Genomic DNA, 23,068 nt, shown 5'->3' with positions numbered 1-23,068 from the left:
GTTAAAAATAAAGGAATAAAAATGACAATTAATGGGCTGTTTCTCCCTATGATTGCTAAAACTTTTACTAATGTTCATAATGCAACATTTTCCTCCTGAATCAAAGAGGTAAAATAAATGCACTTCACTTTTAGAAGAGCTGCCCTTTATTATGCTGATTGTTGCTGGCTATCTGCAGTTCCCATGAAGAGCCTGAAATAGCTTTTTTGGTAGCTTTGATGAGTCTGTGAAGTTACAGAGAGGCTTATGGATGTTCCAGCCAAACCACAGCAAGAAAAGGAACAGAGGATTTATCTGCAAACTGGGTCTATGCTGAGACTTGCTGCCATAAGGGGATAGAGGGGTAATTTTAATTAAAAAATTAAAATTAAGGGTTAAGAGGAAAAAAAAAAGTCCTTACTGTAATCCTGGTGATATGGTATCTAATATATCACTAAACTTATTTTATCATACAAATTTAACATTTCTTTAAATTTTTTTTTAGATGAGCAAACATCCATATGAAATTCCAAAGGAAATTATTTTTTGTCAAAAGTCTATTTTCCCCTTCTGCATGGTTGGAAACAGATTTCACACATACCCCCAATTTGCCCTGGGGGAAAAAAATCCAAGCAACCACAAAAAATCCCTAGAACTTGTTAACAATTTTTACTGTCTTTTCCAACTTACTTTCTTACCCATCTACTAAAAATGGAAGGATTATTTCTGTCCAGGATATTCACAATAACAGTACAAGGCAATAACTTAGTCTCAAAATAAGGCTGGTAAGTTGAAGGTCCAAGTCACTAAAGAGATCATGTACTTGAAGTAGCTGCTGTTCTTCTGCTCTAGGTATTATTGTTCTGAAATGAAACTCTTGTTTAAAGAAATGGAAATATATAGAAGCAAATAACAATGTGGATGTACGTGCTCTCTCAAGGCTTAGTAATTCTGGGTGTGGTCCAAAAAGAAAGCAGTGTTGGGAGTCCTGATTTCTTGATGTGTTCTTATTTTAAGAGGTTTTGAGTTAAGCAAGAGGCCTTTCTTCCTTCTTTTTTACACTTGTCTTTAAGTGCTAACAGAGAATGGCATCTAGGTAGTAACAAAGATGAAGTTCACCAAGGATTCTTTTTCTGTGTAAAAAAACTCCTTTCCTTCAAAATTTAAGGTGGAAAACTTCTTCATGGATGAGCTCAGCCTTTTTATTTAGAATATTTTTGAGGTGGAACATGGAGATGTTGAACAGTAGAGGCTGTTGGGCTATAAATATTCTACAGCCTCCAAAAGGTGCCTTTTCTGTGTGGCAGTTTAGAGGAAGCTTATCTTACTGAGCTAATTCTGTATCTTTTGTCTTACCAAATTCACAGGCATTGTGACTTATCTTGGCCAATTCTCTTTTTCCACAGATGCTGTCAGGTTATCCAACTTCCAGTGTTTACTAATGGAAGGTTATCAAAACTCGTAGTGGAAGCAACAGATATAGAATGTACTGCCTGATAAGCCTGGAAGGGAAACCTGTTTCTGTGGAGTCATGATTAGCCTATTAAAAATACAGCTGTGTAGAATTGGCTTATCTTACTTTGGCAGTGTTTCTTTATTCGGAAATGGTGAAAGCAGAGGGATTTTATTTGCTTCGATTACATTTAGTGATTTAGTAATTTTTAGTTTTGATGCATTTCTCTTCATTTTTAGTGCTCCAAAGGATAAAATTGAGCACTGGGAGCTTAGTGTGGAGTATAATTATAAATCTCACTTCCCTCTTTCATTCGCCTTTTCTTTTCTGCTCTATATTTTTATTCAGTTAGGAAAAAAATTCTAAATCCTTAAAATTTTAGAACCACTTTACAAAGAAAAATCCTTCTTTAAAGGAAAGGAAGGTACCAAGGCATTGAAAATTATGGGGAAACAGGGCCACAGAGTAGACTTTGGGACTCAGCAATTTGTGTTCCTGCAGCAGTGTATACACAGAGTTGGAAGCTTTGCTGAAGACCGTTGCCATGGGAAAATCATGGAATCCCAGACTGGTTTGGTTTGGAAGGGACCTTAAAGCTCATCTTGTTCAAATAAATGTGAACAAAATTTTTAAGACTACTTTTGCCACCATCAGTATCCCCAAAAACTTTATCTTTTTTAAACTCTTTTTAGAAGTTCTATTTGAAGAGTAATTTGACATAATTTTAAAGGTTTTGCTCCTGTTTAAATAAATGCAGCATGTTTAAATAAAGGCAACATTGCTTCATACTGAGGAACCTTCATCTCTTAGACCACAGATGCATTTATAGCTTTAAAAATCAGTGCATTTGTGTCCAGTCCGTTTATGGTTGGAAAGATGAGTTTCCTGTGGATGGCAGATCCAAATGACAGTTCTGCTTGTGACAGACACTTTGTGCCTCTGGGTGCAGCATGCTTCCTGCACATTTCAGGGCATCAGAAGCACTGACAGCCTGCACCTTGCATTAAGTGTGTTCCAGGTGTGAACATTTCTCACTGTAGAATGGGGTGGAAGTTGTTCCTCAGCTCTCATATTCCAGAGAGAGAAGGCAGAGCCTTAGGAAGTGATCTGGCATTTGTGTAGCTTCCTCAGTAAAATGAAACTCCTTTCCTAGATAAAGCAAAAGGACAGGAAGAACAACTCGGACACGTTGTATGAGGTCGTGTGCCTGGAGAGTGAGTCGGAGAGGGAGAGAAGGAAAACCACAGCCAGCCCCTCTCTCCGCCTGCCGCAGTCGGGGTCTCAAGGCTCCATGATCCCATCTCCTCCAGAAGATGATGAAGAGGAAGGTAAGAAGCTCCTGTGCTTTGTGGACTTTGAGAAAGGGCAGTTGGTAAATAACATGGTTATAAAAGATGCAGGATCCTTTCCAGTCAGAATCTGCCTGACTGATGGGTTCTTTTTGCTGGAATACTGCAAGGTTCAATACCCGGTGTCCCAGCATTCCTGGTTAGCCTCTCCCTCCTCTGGCACTTCAGTGTTCCTGCTTTTCTTAGCCCAGGCCTCCTGTGTGGTGTATTTGGGACAGTGTGAAAAAGGGCTCCTGAAAACTGGGGATTATCATGTAGCTTCTGCCCCTTCCTGAGCATTTGTGAACAGATTTGATAGCAGAAAGGAGAAGCTGGTGTTATTTGGAAGTGTCAGCAGGCAGCGTCTTAGTGCAGAGGAGAGTCAGACATCTGTGAGAGATGAAATTGTACCAGGACCTGCCCAGCTTGAAACTTAATGCTTTTTCAAGAACTTTTTTTCTGCTTTTAAAAAATTCTTTTAAACCAAACCATGACCACTTCTGAGTGTAGAAACATCTGGCCTTACATCCAAGCTGAAATGGAGATAACTTGGGTTTCTGCTTTTCCACTTTTCCTGCTGGCCTTCCTTGTGGCCTTGGCTGAAGTGTCCCTTCTGTTCTCTTGGCAGACAATGATGAACCACTCTTAAGTGGTTCTGGAGATGTTTCCAAAGAGTGTGCAGAAAAAATTCTTGAGACGTGGGGAGAGCTGCTGTCCAAGTGGTAAGTAGCAAAATCACATTCTGAAAATTACAATTCTGAGTATTCTCATTCTGTTTGCTCCTTCTGCTTGGAGTTTTTTATTTCCAGAGGCCATTGGAGATAAGATTAGTATGAATTTAGTCCTCTATCCATCCCCACAACACCCGTTATTCTCTGGCTTGATGTTTTCTGATTTCTTTAGAGGGTGTTCTAAATATTTTAATTTTTGAGTGCATGCTTAATGTATAGAAATTCACTTATGCTGTGTCTTTAGTTCGTTCTGTCTTAAAATGAATATTCTACTATCTTCAGGTTCCTTGGGATTTTGTTAAAGGAAAATCTAAACTAAGCAGTATAAAGAAGATGCAGCTCTTGCTTTGTCTTTTTGTACAGATCACTTCCATACCTCTTTGTAATTCTGACTGGGTTCACAGCCAATTTTTCCTGCAGCTGTCATATCTTAGTGACTGTAGCTTAAGAATATGGGAGATTTGGACTTGGATGGAGAAGATGTTTTTCCTCCCTTATCTAAAGGAAGGCTCCAGAGCCTGCCAAGAAGGAAGTACATGAGCTCTGCTGTTTTCTCCCTGGAAAATGTCAGTGTACAAGAAGACTGTTTCTTGACAGTCCAATTGCTAATGCAACACCATCCTCCTTTGATGAGGGATCTTTTATTCATCTTGAAGTAGCCTGAGCAGTTCTAAAGTGATGCTGATTGTTGCAAAATTCAGGGGTTGTAGGACCCCAGGACAGGGATTTTGTTTGGTTTTATTTTTTCCCCACAAAGTGGTGTGATGGGCAGCATGAGCCTGAGCTCAAACAGATTTTGTTTTGACTCTGGCTTTAGTTGTGGCCTTTTGCTTCCTAAAGTCAGTGAGAGCAGGGCAAGGGCTGTACAGCAGGTCAGGGGTTGAATGGGGTATTGGGTCTAAGGAGCAGGACAGCAGAGATTGGACTCAGTCATGCAGCTTAGTTGAGAAAAAGCATTGATGTGACCACTTAGTAAGGAATCTCTTTAAGATCGTAATTATTTAGTATTTTCTGCAGTTATTGCTTATTTGAATAAGTATGTCTCCTTCCAATTTGGTTTTGCACTAAATGGAAACATTTGTAAGAGGGGAAAGCTGTGGTAAAATGATGCATAATCCCTTTTCCCTCTCCTAGATTTGGAGAAACATCTTTCCCAGATGAGCTCTGTGCATCTGCTGCTGTGAGAAAGTTTCTTTCAACTTGAATTTTTTTGTAATTCTTCCAAGGGCTCAGAGATAATTAAGCCACCTGACTCCCATTGGAAATGTTTTGGCAGCTCTAAGAGGATATGAAATGCTTCTGTGCTAATGCTGGCAACAACTTTAATATGTGTTAAAGGGCTTTCCTTCTTAACTAAAAACTCGTATTTGGAAGCAATGATCCTCCAGCTTTTAACATAAGAGGATTGAAAATCATAAAAATCAGACTTCAGGTAGTTTCATGCTAGTTTTTTAGAATTGTGTAATTAGATTTGTATAGTAATTAAATATTTGGTATTTTATGATACCAAAGAATATTTGGCTGATGTTTCATAACTGCTGAGTCACACAATTTTCTCATTTCAAAAATAATTTGGAAGAACCCAGTAGTGTGTAGTTTTTATTCTACAGCCTTCCAATGACTGTTTTCATTGGAACTGCTGTTGTACTTCCTCTGATCTGAGATTGAGGCAAAGCAGTTTTATAGGCCTTTACAAAAATGTTGGCTATTTTATATATAGGAAGTATTTTATATAAATATACTTACATATTATAAAAGCATAATAAATGCTCTATAAATATATGTCTATAGGTATGACTGTGTATTGATATAAACGTAACTACTATATAAACTTTAGTTAGTTGATTTATTTTAGAGAAAGCACAGTGAAGGAGGACATGATGGTCCTGGGTTCTGTGCAGTAAATACTGATTTAAATGTCTGCATTGCGAGTCTCTAGGTTATTGTGTCAGAACACTGTAGACTGGAGAAAGGCAATAGGGAGTCCCAGTCTGTGTAAATTACCATCCACATATCTGTTAGAGTGTTACAAACATTAATAAATGCCAGTTTATTAAGAACTTAATGGGACTGATGTGACACAAGTTCATTTTTTTTGTCTGGCTTTGTCTGTCAATTCTCTTGATCATTCTATCCAGAAGTTTGTTTTTGAGTAACTGCAGAAAAATGGTAATTTCTATGATTTAAGGCCTGTGTCTTTTGGGGATTTTTATTTATAAGCCACAAATGAGCTGTTCAGGTTAACTTGCTGTAAGTGCATAAATTATACGTAGGTTTAGTTTTTACAACTTGCAGTGCTGTAATTTATGAGCTGTCAGTGGTCTTGCTGGAAAGAGCTGTTCAGTTGGGGCTGGCTGGTGCAGTGGAGGCTGCTCTAATGCAGGGATGTAAGTTAGATAACCATGAGAGGTGACTTTTAGAGCTCTGTCTGACTCGTCTGTCCTCCTTCCCTCCCCGAGAAGGTCATCTTCCTGCTGGGCTGTGGGCAGCTGAGCAGTGTAGGCTTCTGCAAACCGCTCATTTTGGGGTAGTTTGAACTTGGAATTTCCACATTGTGCCCTCTGTCCTCTAGTATTTGATGGAGTGTTTTGTTTGTTGAATGTTTTAAATATATATGTATGTATACAAATTTAATGGGAATCGAGAAAATAGTTTGGGAAGTAGTTCTCCAAATGTTACTTATTTTTCAAAACTTGAATTTCACTTGGACATCTGGACTGCCTTGCAGTTGTGCCACGTGTGATGCTCCACACGGGTATGTGTGGTTGGTTGTTGCTGCTGGCTGCAGTAACTGAGCCCTGCTCTCTGCAGGCACCTGAACCTGAGCGTGCGGCCCAAGACGCTGTCGGCGCTGGTGCGGAGCGGAGTCCCCGAGGCGCTGCGGGGAGAGGTGTGGCAGCTGCTGGCAGGGTGTCACAACAACGACCACCTCGTGGAGAAGTACAGGATCCTCATCACAAAGGTACCGTGGCTTTCTTCAGCTCTTTTCCCCTCCATTTCTGAAAGAATGGAAACACAGTGGCTTCGAGTATGTGCCCTCCTGCCTGAGGGTCCGTGAGTGTACCTGAGTGTATCAATGAGTGACCATGATTCAATCCTCCAACAAAAACCCTAACAGAGAGCTGCTGGTAGCATTACGCTGCTTCTTTTTTGCGAGTTCTGAGTTAGTTTGTAAAAAATAAGCATCCTATTAATTGCTTTCATAATGGACAGATTAATTTTCTTTGCTTGTTTGGTTTTTGTGAATGGAGGCTGAATTTTTTTGTATTGTCTGTGTTTATGATAAAAATCCAACACTAGTAGAAATTGCAGCCTTTTTTGATAGCAAGAAAACAGAACAATGTGGATGTTTTTGCACTAGACAGCAGTTTTGTGACTTTTCATCTTGAATGCTGATCTCAGTAAGGTAGGAAAAGGATATAAGAATTGTGTGTACAGACATCATCCAGTGGTTCTCAAAGTTTGAGTAACAAATGGGTCACAAAATGAAATGTCGCTTTCTTATCTAGAAAACAGATGTGTTAATTTGGATTTGACCATTATCTGTATAGCTACATTGGATTTTATTGCTTTCATCAAACATGCAAGTCTAGAAGGACTGTATTAGAAATTATTCATGATGCAGCATTAGTACAAATATAACAGAAATTAATTATTCACCAGTTAAAAAGCAAAACAAGTGAATCAGCCTTTGTATATCTATATTCTGATGGCACAGATTCACAAGGAGCAATTAAAGACCTTATTCTGAGGGCAAGAGGGCTTCTGAAATTAAACTCAGTTTCTGCTGGAATCATGCAGGAAGGATCCTACGTGATGTGAATGAATCATGTTAGATCAGCTAAAAATGTTCTGCCATAAGTGTTTTCATATACTTAGTGAATACAGAAAAAACTTGATCTGAATTCCTTAATATTGGTTTATGCATTGTAGAGCTGTAACTTGGATTTCATGGTGAATAAATCATATAAGTAATGTGGAGGTTGAGTGCTCTGGCAAGGAGTGATCACAGCTATGCTGTTGTGTTATTTTAATTGCCTGGTGAGTAGCTGTCAGCCTCACTTGTTTCTCTGTTTCAGTGTTTTGGTATCAGAATGCAAAAGATAATGTCTTTGTGGCACAGTTGGTGACACGTTCTGCTACTATCTTTGTCAGCTGGAAGGGGATAGTGTAACATTTCATTTTTAAACCTGTGAAACCTTTCCACTCGTTTTCATTTGGCTGAGACAAAGAAAGTAACCTGCATCTCATGTGTTGCAAGCATCTCTGGAGTCCAAGTACAAGGGAGAGTAGGCTGGTCCAACACTGTGTTCTGCAGCAAAAGCACTGCTATACCTGCAGTGGTCGTTCAGCACGGAAACTAATTAAGAAATTAAAGAGAATGGGTCCTGATTGACCATTTTCAGACCCTGCTGTAGTCCCATGAGGTCTGTAGTATATCCACCAGCATGCTGCCATAGCCAGCTCAAGCAAATGAAAATGAGGTTTCCCTAATCTGGAAGTGCCATATTAGCCCAGTGCCATGGCTGTTTGTTTTGTTGTGACTTAAGTATGGAAACAGGCCGGAACTGTTTCTGTAGAAGGGACAGAGTTTGGTGCTTGAGAACAGGAGGGTGTGCTTGGTTCACAGGGGAATTGGGATTTCTTCAGTCTGCAGGCAGTGGAAAAAGTGTAAGGTTTTAAATAGGGTTATGTCTCAGTGGGTGTGTGGAGGTACTAAAGAGGAGGACAGGCAGAAAATGCAAGGGTTGTTTGGGAGGCTGAGGAGAACGTGAATGCAAGGCACAGCAAGGTATCGTTTGCAGACCCTTTGTATATAGTCTGTGCCAAGAGTATAATAATGCTGGGCTGGTCTTTGGCCTCAAATTTTTGTTTTCGTGCCTTTCTTAGGCATGAAATTTGATAATTTTGGAGTTCTAATGTGACTAATTCTTACTGCTCTTAAAATAGCAGCTCAGTTACAGTCAGTATGCAGCAATGCATACGAGTAAATGTTCCTGGGAAAAAAAATTGTTAATTATATGAAGACAAGGGTCCATTACCTTGCTTTACCATCTTCATAATACTTTGCTGTGTTTTGCGTGTCACTAATGCCAATTCTTCTCTGGCAAGCCTACAGTTTATTTGCATTACCATGCCTTGAAGGGGGTTTATGTGAGAATAACTGCTGTGGTGTAGTGCAGGAGCACAAGGAGTCCGTGTAAAACCTATACCCTGGAATGTGAGCAGGAGATGCAGGAAACCCGTGTGAGTGCTCATAATGCAGTTCCCTTTCTCTCTTCATGTTGACCTCTATTCCTGTAGCTGCATTTGATTTCTGCCAGGCTTTTCACAGCCCCGTGTGGCAGCACAGTCCCAAATTAATAAGGATCTGTGTTGACAGCTGTTTCAAAACCTTCTGGCCCATTTCAGGGCTTTTTTTTTTCCCTTGTGCACAGGATGTTGGATGCAGCGCCCCAGGATTTCTTCTGGTGTTCGCTTTCCTGGGCAGGCTCAGGGAGTCTCTGGTTTTTGCTTTCCTTTGCAAATTAACTGCTGCAAGGACAGTTTTTTGTTTGCTGTTCAGTTGTGGCTACTGAAGGATTGAAAAGGAAATGCCTCCTGTTGTGCTCTACCATGCAGGAGAGCTGTGTCTAGCTCTCTTCTTGAATGTGACTTAAAAATGGCATTGAAAATGTGCTTCAAGGTGTGCTTGTTGTGTTCTAGTCATCATGACAGCATTTATTAATTATTTGCTCCGATTTTCTTTGCCACACACTGGCTGGGGTTTTGTCCTCCTTGCTTTTGTTATTGCAGGAAGGTTGAAGTTTCACCATCGTGGTGCTTCCACAAATTACTTTTGAGAATTTGCACGCCATCTGTGTGCAATAATAAAGCTTTTAGCAACTCCAGATTGCCATGCTGGTGGTGGGGAGTGTGGATGAAAGCCAGCCCAGTGAATTAAGGTCATGTCCCTACTGGGGACAGAAAGCAAGCTCTAGGTAAAACGATCTAGACAATCCCTGGGAGAGGCATCTGGTGCTGGTAGCACTTTGGCAATCACAGTTATGGCTGTTAATCTTCAGGCTTCCAGCCACTGAAAGGTAGCAGAAGACACATGGGGACTCACTCCAGGTATGAACGGACACCTGCAGGAAAAATACTGCATGTTCTTGACAGGCATAGGTGGATGGAAGGTGGTGTTGAGTAGAAAGCGCATAAAGCGAGCCAGACAGGCTAAAAAAGATAAATAATCATGATACCAAGCAAAAGAGACAACAGCCACTTCTCAGACAAATTTTAGAAAGGATTAACACAACTACTGAATCTCTCAGTGGAGAAGTTCTTCATAATAGCAGCATTAAAAACCTGACATTTACAATATTGAGGAGAAAATAAAAAGCTTTTGGATATAGGTCTGTGTGGGAGGAAGTAATGTTGAAAGGAAAAAAACCGTGAACTGTTGTACCAGATAAATACACTATATTAAGAAAATTACAACATGAGAGGGACATCTTGTGGCACAAACAAAATAAAAAATTATAGTCCAGTGTCAGGAGGAGTATCCTGGAATGTTACCCCGGGGTCACCATTTCTGGGAGAAATCCCAGACCTGGTAAGAGATTAATTTGTTCCAGTCTTTCTTATAGCAGGACTCCTGCTACCCACTTTCTCATCTTCCCACCTTTTTGTCTCCATGAAATGAGGATTATAGAACACAGATGTTCTACCAAATATACTCGTCTGTCTCAGTGCAAATGATGCTAGTTTTTAATGAAGAAATAGATTAAAATGTCACTACCGTTATTTGACTGAATGTGTTGTCATCGATAGCATACAATGTGACAGAACCTTAGCTGTGGGTGGTTAACACTTATTTTCCACTTGTATCACAATCATATTTCCATATGTTCCTATAAATTAAAAAGAATACATTGAATTTTCAGGAGTACAGAGGGCCATGACTGTGTACAATCAACTGAAATGGAACCTACCATGCATCTGTGCATCACAGTGTGAGATGGTGTAGCCTTGTCAGTGTGCCTGAACTTCAAGATCCCTTGTTTGATTAGTTTGGATCACATGGTGATAAAAGTTTAATTATCTTTTACAAGCAGTACTTTTCCCAAGAGTTTTCATTGTAACTTTGAATAATTTCTTGAGTACTTTTCATTGCCTTAGATGAGGTGGTGCTGTACCATGGTGTAGAGTGGGAGAAGTCTCTATACCCCAGCAGTATTTTCAGCCTCACGGACCTCAGCCACCTCAGCCACACATTTTGGTGTCTTTAGGAGTGGTTCTCGTGGTGGGCTGGTGGTGCACCCGAGCAGAGAGCTGGGGGAGCAGGCACTGTACCCCAGTTACCTTCTGGGTGCAGTTTGCACCCTTGGGCCACTTTGGGCTGGCTTCTGGGGCAAGGGCAGGAGGAGGAGGTGGAGCTACTGCTGGTTTGGGTGTTTCAAGCAAACAGGAGTAAGTTGGCAAGAGCACTGAGTGGAGTCATTGCTCTCAGCTTCGAAGAAACAATAGAATGTCAGTTAAAGGAAAAAACAGACGTGGCTCTTCTATAGAAATACCTCGGCTCTATGGGCATTCAACTTTTCATAAAAACCTAAACACTGGGGAGTTTTTGATGTCATGGTGCAGCTTCTGTTTAAAAATTTCAGCAACCAGATGTTGTTTTGGTTGGGTTCAGTATTTCCATTGCTACCTCATTTTTATGTATCTGAGATAGAAAGTTTAATGTATGTTGTTTCCTTGGGGATGTTTATAATGTGTCTATTTGTGCCCAAGGATCCAGAAATACTATTCGAATCAATCGGTATGTAAATCATTCTCTGCTTTGGAAAGATAGGAGATCATTTCTCCAGCAGTAATTCAATCATAGCTTGTTTTTTGTAAATCCACAATACCCTGGCCTAAATTTAATTCAAAGTTTATGTTTCCTAGCTACAGTTCTAGTACTTCAGTCGTCATGAGTAGAAACACCATAAATTGTAAAAAAAATGATGGACAATAGTAAAGGGATCTTTTCTGGGTTAAACATAGGGCAGAAACCCCAAATTTTTGTTTTCAAACATTTGTATGAGTCTGAGTAAAATCTGCCAAGTCATGCTGTTGTCCAGCACAGACTTTTGGCCAACACAAGTGTATCATGAAATGTTTTTTCTACTTACCGGTTAGCTAAAAACCTGAGCGTTGCATCTTGATTGCTTTGACATCTACCCCTTTGGCCTCAATTAATTTCCCATTAGGTATTTTGCAGTGACCAATGTTTAGCTTAGGTTAACCGAAACCTTGGGTTTGTTGGTATTGGTTGAATTCAGTGTGTGGACTCAGGCTTGTAAGGATGCCAGTTGCACACTTTCATGTCTGACTAAATGATTTTGATTGCTGAAGAGCTTCACTCCAGTTTTTTACTGGTTTGATCCATTCAAATACAAATTCCTGTAGCAAGGGCCTGTCCTAAGCGTTGGCGGTGGAACTGTCAGGGTCAGAGGATGAGCTCCCACATACCATGGGAACGTGTTTTCCAGCCTGTCAGTTGAAGCTCTTGACAAACAATAAACAAGAGCTGTACCTTTTATGCCTCTCCGCCTTCAAAGAGGTTTTTCTGGTTAAATAGTGAGGTGGTATTAACTTAGGGTGTGAATACAAGTTGGAGTGTTGTGCTGTGAATCTCTCGCGTGTTTGCTGGCTGGAATGTCGCTGGGTTTTCTGTTCTGGTGTCGGATGTCCCAGGGACTGTCAGGGACTGTCAGGGACAGCGATGCCTTTGTGTTCTGTGTATATATATATGTGTGGAGGGAGGTGCCTGCCTACCTGGAGCATCATCTGGATTAATGGTGGGACATCGTTCTCAGCTTTGCCCTTGGTTTCAGGTGTCTCCTAAGCAACACACACAATACCTAGGAAAGGCACGTTTATTCCCGACTAGGTATTTCCCCAAAAGGGCTGGGATGGAAAAGCCTTTAAGTGACGACGAACCGCGTGAATTCAGGGCGGTGATGGACGGTTGGCGCTCGCCGTGCAGGGGTGCAGGAGGAGGAGCGGGCTGCGCGCTGGGTGTGTGTCCCTGCGGCACCGGCGGCGCGGGGACGGGCAGGGCTGGGACCCGCGTGTGCTGCCGGGGGCGGCGGGGTCGCGCCGGGTGAGGCTCCCACCGCCACCGGCCGCCCGTGGAACCGCCTCGCCGAGCGCCCCGGGAGTGCGGACCCGCCTTCCCGAGGCTGCGGCCGGCGCTGCCCGGCTCCCTGCGCGCTTGGGCGGGCGGATGGGGGCCGGGGCTGCGGCCCCGCTCCCCGCCGGGTCCTCGCTGCGCCGCGCCCTCCCCCGCGCTCCCGCCGCCTCCCTCCCCTTCCTCCCGCCTCCCCGCCCCCGGCTCCGCATCGCCGCGGCCGGAGCACACGCCGCCCGCCCGAGGATGCTCCGCGCTTTTGTTCCCCCGCCGCAGGTAGGGCCGGGGCGGCGGGGCCGGGCTGGCCCCGGCCGGGCAGGGGGCGGCGGCGGGGCCGGGGCGGCGGCGGCGGGGCCGGGAGAGGCGGCGAACAAAAGCGCCGTGCAAAATGGAGCCAGCGGAGAAGGGCTGGACCCCCGCCCTCCCCGCCGCGCATCCCCCCGCCCGGCTGCCGGGGCTCCGGGGAGGCGGCATCGCCTCCCGCTGCCGCCGGCGGGGCGTGGGGAGGGAGCGGGGCTGCAGCCGGGGCCGGCGGGGAGCGCTGAGCAGGGCGTGGGGAAGGAGGGGAGCGGCGGAGGTGGCAGCGCGGGGGAGAGGCGGTTCTGTAAAGCACTTTCCCCTTCTCTCTGTCAGCTTTTGGGAGGACTCTCGTCCTGACTCGGTGGAGGTTCCTCTCCCTCTTCCCCCAGCCTCTCATTCCTCCTCGGCGCTCCAGCCCACCCAGGAGGGCATCAGTATCAGCCCTCTCCCGTGTGCCGGGGAAGTTGCTGACATGCCTGCCGCTGGGTCCCGGTGCACCGGCAGCGGCGGGGAGCCGGATTTAAAGGGGAATTGTGCTGCAGACAATGCACAGCAGCAGCATCTGGAGCAGCCCTGGGGACCGGAGCTCCGGTTTTGACATTGCTACACACAGAGCACCAGCCGCAATGACAGCAGCTGCCTGGAGTGGCTGCAGGCAGCAGGCAGGAGCATGAAGTAGAGAGATCACTGCAGTGCTCAAGATGAACTCCTCTTTGGTTGGCAACCAGAGTGGCCGGCCCTTCTGTCTCCTGGCCATTAGCTATTTGGAGACCATCAATTTTTGCCTCCTGGAAGTGGTAATTATTGTGTTCCTCATGGTGCTGATTATTTCGGGCAACATTATTGTGATATTTGTCTTTCACTGTGCACCTCTGCTGAACCACCACACCACCAGCTACTTCATCCAGACTATGGCGTATGCTGACCTCCTGGTGGGCGTGAGCTGTCTGGTGCCTTCTTTGTCTCTGCTGCACTATCCTATTGTTTTAAGTGAGTCCTTGGTTTGCCAAATCTTTGGTTATGTGGTATCAGTGCTGAAGAGCGTCTCCATGGCCTCCCTGGCCTGCATCAGCATTGACAGATACATTGCCATCACGAAGCCGCTGACCTACAACACGCTGGTTACCCCGTGGAGGCTGCGAATCTGCATATTGACCATTTGGGTCTACTCCTGCCTGGTCTTCTTACCCTCCTTTCACTGGGGAAAGCCTGGATATCACGGGGATGTGTTCCAGTGGTGCGCCAGTTCCTGGAACACCGATCCCTATTTCACCCTCTTCATTGTGGTGATGCTCTATGCCCCGGCCGCTTTCATCATCTGCTTCACCTACTTCAACATCTTCCGCATCTGCCAGCAGCACACCAAGGAGATCAACGAGCGGCGGGTGCGCTTCAGCTCCCAGGACGGGGAGGCTGGGGAGGCCCAGCCCTGCCCGGACAAGCGCTATGCCATGGTCCTCTTCCGCATCACCAGTGTCTTCTACATCCTGTGGTTGCCCTACATCATCTATTTCCTGCTGGAGAGCTCCAATGTCTATAGTAACCGCGTCGCATCCTTCTTGACCACTTGGCTTGCCATTAGCAACAGTTTCTGCAACTGTGTCATTTACAGTCTCTCCAACAGTGTCTTTCAGAAGGGGCTGAAGCGTCTCTCGGGGGCCATCTGTGCCTCATGTGCTAGACAGAGGGTAGCTAAGGACTCCTCTACCTCTAGGAGCAAAAGATCTTCCAATGGATGTCATGTCTAGGACGCCTGTCAGCTGGACTGGAAAGTGCAGGGACAATTGCGTAGATTGCAAAATAACTTAGATATGATTTTAAGATACCCAGATTTGCAAAAAGGTTTCTGAGAAATGCTGCTGACACAGAAGAATCAGGAGCACATATCGTTGTGGTTTCTCTTTAAAAAATGATTGCTGTGGAGGAGGCTGTGGAGTTTCACCTCCACATTCATTTTAAAGAATAAAGCTGTATCTTGACACTTACCTCTCCAGCTGGTGTGACTGAATGGAGTGGGTGTCTGAGAGCTTCGGCAAAATGTAGTCTTTCTTACAGCTTTACTGGGTTCTTTGGAAATTCGTGCTTCACATGTAAATGATAGATCTGAAGTGGAAATGTCACAGTCTATGGTATATTACAGGGATTTTTTTAATATATGCCAAAGTATATTGATACAACGTTCCAGCGTCAGAACAGAAGGGGCCAAACAATTTGTTTTTCAGTGCTACCTAGACAGGACTTGTAGAACAGAAGTGAACAATGTGACCATTTCAGTGTGAACTCTGTTAATGAGCCGTGAGTGCAGCGATGTGATCTGGGCAGTCATACTCTTAGGGCTGATCTGGCTTCCGTGCCCCATTCCCCTGGTAGGATGCATGTTTGGATCAGAGTGCGGCATCTGCGTTTTCCTGTTTGTTGTGAAGTAAGAAGAAAAACTTGGATCAGACCAAATTTAGCAGTTAAATAAAATGTGTTTTGATAAGCTAAGAGAAATACGTGTTGCTTTATGATACTAGAGTTGTGGCAGCCACTCAAGGATGATGCCAACATGTGAAAATTGTTCTCAAACCAGTGGAGAAATGCCACGGGTTTTTTATGTGGAAATTTTCTCAAGAACAACTTTAAAAATAACATGTCCCCCTTTTTTTTAATCTAAATTCTTCTGATATTTTACATACTGGAACTTAAGGGGAAAGGAAAGAAAACAATTGTCTTCTAAACAGCTAAGGGAACTATGTTGTAAATTTAACTGTAGTATTTGAGTTATTCATAAGTGCACAGAGCTAAATCAGAGACATTTTTCTTTAGCCTTCATGGGATTAAAGATGGTTCAAATATAGCAGGAGCTAAATCCTGTTGGTGAAAGCATATCTAACTGGTCAGACAAAGGCAGTATCTGAGAAACCAAATCTCATTGACCAGAGCTTGTTCAAGTTAGCCTAGATTAAATGTTTTGAGTACTGTCATGCTGTTAAGAAGGCAGAATGGCCCCCAAGTTGCTGAGTTTTTCCTAAAGAATATCCTTGTCTTTTGACTGATGCCATTGTGGAAATGAAAGTGAACCAAGTATTGCTGTAGTGGTGGATTGCAGTGTCACCCTGTCCCTGGTGAGGGGCTGTCCCTCTTGTCTCTCCTGTTCTGAGAGCAGGTTTTGCCCCTGACCATCTGCCTTCCATGTCCCTCCTTGTGCTTCCCGTCACTGCCTTGGGTTGCTGAGTGGGGAATTCCCTGAGCTCCTCTGGTACAGCTGGTGTGCTCTTAGTCACAGTGGGAATGAAAAAAGGGTAGGGAAAAATAATGTGATATTTTTAGAATTGGGGTAATTCTCTTGGCCAAAGGGAAGGCTCTGTTTTTGTTAATTGGTTTCAAGTCTACGTTTTTCTAGATCAAGATCATATTTTTAATACTCTGCCCTGTCCCTCCTGCAAAATCCCCCCTCCTCTGTGCTGTGCTGTGAGCCCTGGCCTCTCTATGCCTTGCCCCGGAGGATACCAGCTTGTCTCTGCCCCATCACATGCCACGATTGCTACAGCCTGGCCTTGCTGCCCATCCACATTTGCTCTAGTACGGTCTCGTGGGGCTGCCAGTGAGGAAATGGGGAAGGAGAGAGAGAGCAGCAGGATGAAGCATTCCTGGCGTGGCACGCTGGTACACTTGAGTTCCTCTCCTGGATGTGTGTGTACCTGTTCTGGGGAGCATGGGGCAGAGCCTCTTGCTGCTGCTGCCTCGTTCTCTTGGAGGGCCCTGGGGCAAAGCATGTAAGTGGCATCTTGGTCTGCTTCCAGCTATTTCATCCATAGTCCAAACCTCTCAAGATAAACATCCTCCTCAGTTCATCTGAAATTTTAAGAACACAGGTTGTCTAAACCCTGCTGCCTTCACGCTGCCGTTTCTTGCTCTCTTTGTAGCAAAGAGCAGAGCGTAGAGCCGGGGCTTGTGCTGGATCCTCGCAGACGCCCGGGGTGATTTGCTCGGCAGAGCCCTTGCAGTCGGAATTTTGGTTAGACACAGACAGCCATGGGGGCAGCACAGGGGTGGAGTGACTCATTTGTAAAAGAAGTGGGATAATAAGCTCACAGCACATCATGGCTGATTGTTCTCAGGCAGTCTGTGGGTACTATGGCAAAGGTGGGCTTTGGGGAACAATTCAAGGGCTTCAGTCCCTCATGTCAAAGTGTGTGTGTGTGGTATTTTTGGAACAGCCTCTCAGGTAAACTCCCAGTAGCTTTTCTCTGACTCTTCACCTTATCTAACATTTCTAAGTCTTTGAAATGATGCAGTGTATCACTGAAATAGCATTTGATTAAACTTAACAGAAGAGAGGAATCTGCTGGAGCCTAAAACCTTAGAAATGGCAGTTTCAGGTTTAAGTGGAAGCTGGAAAGCAAAGATTGTTGCTTTTGGTGTTTTTTATGGCTAAATAGACAGTTTAAATAGGAGCATTGTGTGCTAGTTTTTGAGAATTTGGAAAGTTTTTGAAACTGGTAAGGGGTCTAAATCATGGCATAGAGATTTGACTGGAGCTGAAGCAGTTGCTACTTCAGCCCTGAGCCTGGAATTGCACTTGGAGCGTGGTGGCTGATCCAGATGCAGATGCATTCTTGCAGCTGTTGCTGTTTTGCAGCGAAGGTTCAGTTCTAACATTCCTGGTGGCCAGGCTGTTTTCAGTTGCCTTACTCATCTCCAAGTCTTCCTCAGTTCAGACGTGTTTTGTAAGAGGTGAAAATCAGAATCTGGAAGTCTCCAAGAGATGAGGATGGAGAGGATTTGCAGCCAAATGATGCGTTCAAGTTTCATCCACTGTACAGACACTTTTAGTGTTGCCTCAGTAGCTTAGTTTTAGTGCCAAATATTTCTCTTTTTGTCTGTGTTAATTTATTGACATTTAAAAATTTTAAATTGTGTTTTTTCCCTCTAAGTTAATTTAATGTTGACGTAGTATGTGTAGTATGTGTTTAGCTGTTTTAAATATTTATAACATTTCAGTCTGTTGTCTTCAGTGAAATTGCAGGGAGCGAATTCTGTTCACTGTGCCAACAGTGAGAAATAATTTTGACAAACATTACTTTGTTTCTCAGCAGTGCATTGATCATCTTTTGTCATGCAACCAGCACAGGCATAGGAGTCCTTCCCATCACAGTCCCTGCTAGGAATGGTCAGGCAGCAAACTTTCCAGTTGGATCATTTTCATCCTTGCACATATGAAATGAATCCTCTCCTGGTGCTGTCTGTGTCTGGGTGCTTTGGAAATCAGTGGTGAGAGCGTTGCACAGATAAATGCCACGCTGAGGAGAGGACAGAAATCAAATTGCATCTTCATAAAAATGGAGTTGTGATATGATTAAATGAACTAATTTTGGCGTTTCATCTCAGACTATAAATTTATTTTTTTATTAGAATTATCTGCCTCACTTTCAAATTAAGCTGCTGGAAGGTTCAATTTGCAGGATGCAATTCGGAAGCTTTTTTTAGTGCCACAGGAAGGATTTCTGTACTCAAAACCTCTCAGAAGGTGGTAATTTGCTTCATGTAGAAGTGTTTGTTGTTGGTTTTTTTTTTTTTTTAAGATTACTGGAAGTTTAGGTTGCGATTATGTCGTCATTTTCCAAATAGACTGGGAAAATATCTGTGAAATATTTTTTTTGTGATCTCAATCAAGGAACAGTATTTTTAAACTCAACAGAAATCTTTTGTGTGAAACAAAAGTTTTGCTATTATCTACTGTCAAATTTTTTTTAATTAAATGTTACCAGTTTCTACAGTCTTTATTTGTTGTTGGGGAGTTTGTACTTGTTTTTAAGTTTCTTATCGCTCAGAAATGTTTCTACTACTTGGAATTCTGACGTGGCTCAGTGTCAGAGTGCCAAGGGGCAGTTTTGGATATTTGTCACAAATCTTTGACAGGAAGAAAGGGGTACAAAGTACTGAGGCACAGAGAATTGCAAGAGACACAGAATTCCCAATGGCATTGTTCCCTCCTGCTCATATAAAGGCTTTATGTGTGAGAATCCTAAATTTCAGTTTGTCTGTTCTGAAACAAAAGATTTCCAAGGCCCAGATGTGATACGAGATGGAAACACTCAGTGTGCAAATTCAGTGTGCAGAATTTTTGCTATTTATTGTGGTGTTCCCAAGTGCTGTGATGATCAAGGCAGTAACTCCATGAGTCAGGAAGTCTGAAACATTTCAGTCTGATCTTACTTCACATCAGGGTTTGAAGTTGACAGAACTTCTAATTCAGATTGGTGCTTCAAAAAGTATTTCTTAGGAACCAGAATGTCAGCATAGGAATCTGCCTTCAGACTATACAAACAAAAGACCCTTCTAAAATTTTTCTGATTCATCTGTTTTAGATAATTTTAATTTAGTAAGGGGAAGTGGAGGTTTTGGAGGGCTTTTTTTTGTTGTTTTAGCACGTGTTTGGTTTTGAGTTCTTGAAGCACCTGCTGAAACATTTGCCTGACTTGACCCTTATTTTATTGTTTGGTTTAGAAATGTTTCTTCTTCCCTTCCATGACTTTGCAGAATACGACCCATCCTTCCCATGGTGTCTTTCAAGATGAACTCGGATTTTAATCCAAGTTTATCTAAATGTTATCTTTAATATTCCTTATACAGAGAATGCTGTTGTGTGTATGGGGCTGTGGTCAGGCCAGACCTTGAGAGGCTGCAGCTGGTCAGGTTTTACAGACCATCAAAGCAAACAGCCCTTCTTCTGGGATGATGGGAGAATGTCCCATTTTCACTACAAAGAAGTGTGTTCTCCTGGCTTCTAGGGGGATGTCTCATTTCCAGTTGTTATTTCCATTATTGCGTGTGCATTGCAGAGGTAGTGCTTTGAAAGATGTTTCTGCACATAAGCAAAGGCATTTAATACTAAAGTTACATTTTTGGAAGGGGATAGGTCTCCATAATTAAAATTTAGTAAGCATAGGACCAGGTGCAGTTGTATTTAGAGAAAGAAACTGAAAGTTGTGGCCAATGGAAACAAAGAGAGGAAACCCGCTGGAGGTCGGTCAAAACAATGGAGTATTTAATGGGGGTCATTTTCTTTACAATACACACTTTTTTTAAAAAGTGGAGTTTACCCTTCTTGCTTTTGCTTTGCTGCTCCCTGGAGGCAGCTCCTCTGAGCCTGGGGTCTCCCACACCCAGCCCAAAGGGATTCCCTGCAGACCTGGGGTGATGATCAGCCCCTCATTTGAGTTCAGGTAATGTCAGTCTGTGTCATGGTTATCTGTCTTAGGTGTTCCAGCCACAGGGTGGTAATCTGATGGGATATACTTTGTTTGGTCAGCTTTTCAAGTTTTTTTCCTGTGACATTGTTTTCTAGACAGGTGAAATGTTTGTTTATATAGGCAGCTTTGCTGGTGGTTCTCCACGCAATATTGAGTTCTGTTATCTGTCAGTTCTTACTCCTATTGCAGAGTGGGAAACAAGCCACAGTCCTTGTCTGCTCTGCAGGAATTCAGTGTGGCTGCAAATGGAGGTGTTTGTGGGTCTCATCCATATCCCATTTGCATCTCTTGAGCTTTAGCAGTTAATGAAAATGTTAACAGAAGTGATATTCCTGTGTCCTGGTCCAGGTTGTTTCTTTACAGCCTCAGATGTCCTTCAGCAATCTGTGCAGTCAGAACTGATCCTCAGGCTGGTGATTTCGTGGTTGTTTCAGCTGAGAAACAGAACTTGTTAAAGTCATCTTTGTTTTGTCCTGAAGCTGTTTTGGGGGAATGTTGCAATCCCTGAGCTGATCACAGGATGTGCAGGCTCTGCTCCAGGAGAGCCCAGGAGGCACCAGGTCCCTGTGGGACAGACCTGTTTGTGGGTTGGTAACCAGTAGCTTTATTTGCTGAGAAGTTTTTAGAAACGCTGAATGAATGCACATTGCATTAGATAATGATTAGCGTAGGGGTTTAGAGAGACACCCATGTTCGGAAGGGAGCGATCGGGGAATGCTCCACCTGCCTGTGCGTGGGGCCTGAGGTGCAGCACGGGGGGTCGGAACAGAGCAGGGAGTCCAAACTTTCTGTTCTGACTTCTGTTTATGAATTTGTAAGATGAGGATAGTAATTTTGTAATTCAAAGCTTTGGCTTCTTTCTGATGGTCATTACTGGAGATCCTTTCATTAAAAGGTGAAATAAATTTGAGTGGCTCCTCATGAAGATGAACTCAGATCTTGCTGTGCATATGCGAGTCATTCTCAGTGTGACAGAGACCACGTGAATCAAGCAATCAAATGCTTAATAAACCAAGTCATTACTTTTATGGTAAATTGAAAAAAGTTCTTCTGGGATTTCATCTGTAAGTGAATCCTTGAAAATCAATAATTAGATTAGTAAAGGATGACATTTTAATATGCTGGCAGGAATATAGAGGGATTTGTCAGGGGAAGCAAAACTAGACTTTGCACTAAAGTGGCTTAGGTATATTTATAGTGCTAGTGATTCTGTGTGTGTGTGTGGAATCTTTGGACTATTTTAATATAACGTAAGGCTTTGAGCTTTAGCAAACTCAAGTTGCTCGTTTTATGGAGTTACATTAGTACCACACTGTGAAGTATTTTTAAATATTAGCATTACTGAGTATTAAAAGTATTTCATAAAACATTTTTTAAAACGTTTTCTGTAGATGCTGTCGAATGAATTGATGTTTAGTGTACAAAGAAACAAAACCTGAGGGCTGTAAGGTACCTGTATGTTTCTGATCACCTCGGTTTTTGAGGGGTTAGGTGTTTCTTGAGGTTAAATTGTCATTAAAATCTGCTAAAAATACTGATGCAGTTAATCCTCTCAGAGAACAGAAAGCAGCATTACCTCCAGTCATGCTTTTGAACTGTCTGAAAGGATTTACAGTCATTGTATTGTCTTGACAGACTCATGTCTTTAGAAATGCTGTACAGCACAGTCTTTTGCAAGTTCCTATGCTGATACATTTCTCTCCATATGTAACCTTTGAAATCTAGTTTCTATTGTTATTCTAGCATGTAAACACTAGATTCAATTTTGTATTCCTCTAATGAATGCAACAGGATGGAAACACGTTTGCAATTGCTAATGATGAGCTTTTTTACTGTTCTTAATACTCGTGGGTATGTCTTTTCTTCAGGGATTTCAAAACTGTATTCGTACCTTTTTAAATTGTTTTTTTCACATGCTGTTTACAATTAAACCACGAGCATGGGAGGCTGTGCGTGCATGTGCTTTTAGGTTGCTTTGCTGAACGAAATACAGTGGAGTGATCTTACTTTAAAACCTCTCTGTTGCCCAGAGAAGCTGTGGCTGCCCCGTCCCTGGAAGTGTCCAAGGCCGGGTTGGACGGGGCTTGGAGCAACTTGGGATAGTGGAAGGTGTCCCTGCCCATGGCAGGGGTTGGAACTGGATGATCTTTAAGGTCCATTCCAACCCAAACCACTCCATGGCTCTGTGATGCTCATTTTTCCTTGTGTCCCACCTGTCTCCTTACACCTTTCACAGTACCTGATATGGCAGAAGCCACCAGTGGGGTTATTCTGGTGTGTTCTGTGGAGATCTGACATTGTCAGAGGTCATTATAAGGAGTTTTGTTTGGGAGACAATCCAGCTCCTTACACAAGTAGTGTTCCAACTGGTAGTTTTTTCCTGAATGTCAGTGAAAAGGCCAAGAGTAGATAAAATCACAGGTGAGAATGTGTATGTGTGTGTCTGTAAGAACTTCGTGCACCTTTTAATGCTGGAAATTGTTTTGTATTGAAAGATGAGAAAGAGCTGTGTGTCGAACCCCTGCTAGGAAGAACTGCAAAGGAACCTCCACCAAAGCAGATTAGAAAAGCAAACAGGTGAATTAGAAGCAGTCTGACCCTCGAGACTCCCTAATTCTGGTTTAGTTCTGACACAGTGGGGACTGTCAGGGTGGGCTCCTCGATGGTCCTTGGCTTTGCTGGGTCTGCTCTGGCTCAAACAAGAAAAGGGTGTTCTCATGCACAAGGCAGCTGAGGAAGAGTTGATGTTGGATCTCCAGAATTACCTGTGTTGTGCCAACTCAGAACTGTTGTTAAAATACGGGGGAGAGGGGTTCTTCCACCCCATCATTTTAATAGACATTTCTGTAGCTGATTTTTCAACTACAACTAATAATAAGAAA

At 43.2% G+C, this 23,068-nt stretch overlaps 2 protein-coding genes across 2 annotated transcripts in view; both read left to right on the top strand.

Moving 5' to 3' along the window:
• The window catches only part of RABGAP1 (RAB GTPase activating protein 1), a 62,909-nt gene that overhangs the window by 17,799 nt on the left and 22,042 nt on the right, over positions 1 to 23,068 (top strand). Inside the window, exons 11-13 of the mRNA XM_032131052.1 lie at positions 2,586 to 2,760; positions 3,389 to 3,482; positions 6,303 to 6,453. Of these exons, the coding sequence (XP_031986943.1) occupies positions 2,586 to 2,760; positions 3,389 to 3,482; positions 6,303 to 6,453 (420 nt within the window). The remainder of the gene's footprint in view (positions 1 to 2,585; positions 2,761 to 3,388; positions 3,483 to 6,302; positions 6,454 to 23,068) is intronic.
• GPR21 (G protein-coupled receptor 21) lies at positions 12,827 to 22,131 on the top strand. Its single transcript, XM_032131067.1, has 2 exons — positions 12,827 to 12,924; positions 13,282 to 22,131. Exon 2 carries the CDS (start codon positions 13,650 to 13,652, stop codon positions 14,694 to 14,696), a length of 1,047 nt encoding a protein of 348 aa, XP_031986958.1. The 5' UTR covers positions 12,827 to 12,924; positions 13,282 to 13,649; the 3' UTR covers positions 14,697 to 22,131.

The sequence above is a fragment of the Corvus moneduloides genome, chromosome 21, assembly GCF_009650955.1.
Source record: "Corvus moneduloides isolate bCorMon1 chromosome 21, bCorMon1.pri, whole genome shotgun sequence".
NCBI lineage: Eukaryota > Metazoa > Chordata > Aves > Passeriformes > Corvidae > Corvus > Corvus moneduloides.
This window is presented reverse-complemented; position numbering and strand designations above follow the sequence as displayed.

Bases quoted from the DNA above. Each gene is read 5' to 3' on its own strand.
- GPR21 (XM_032131067.1), top strand. From the start codon at position 13,650: ATGAACTCCTCTTTGGTTGGCAACCAGAGTGGCCGGCCCTTCTGTCTC.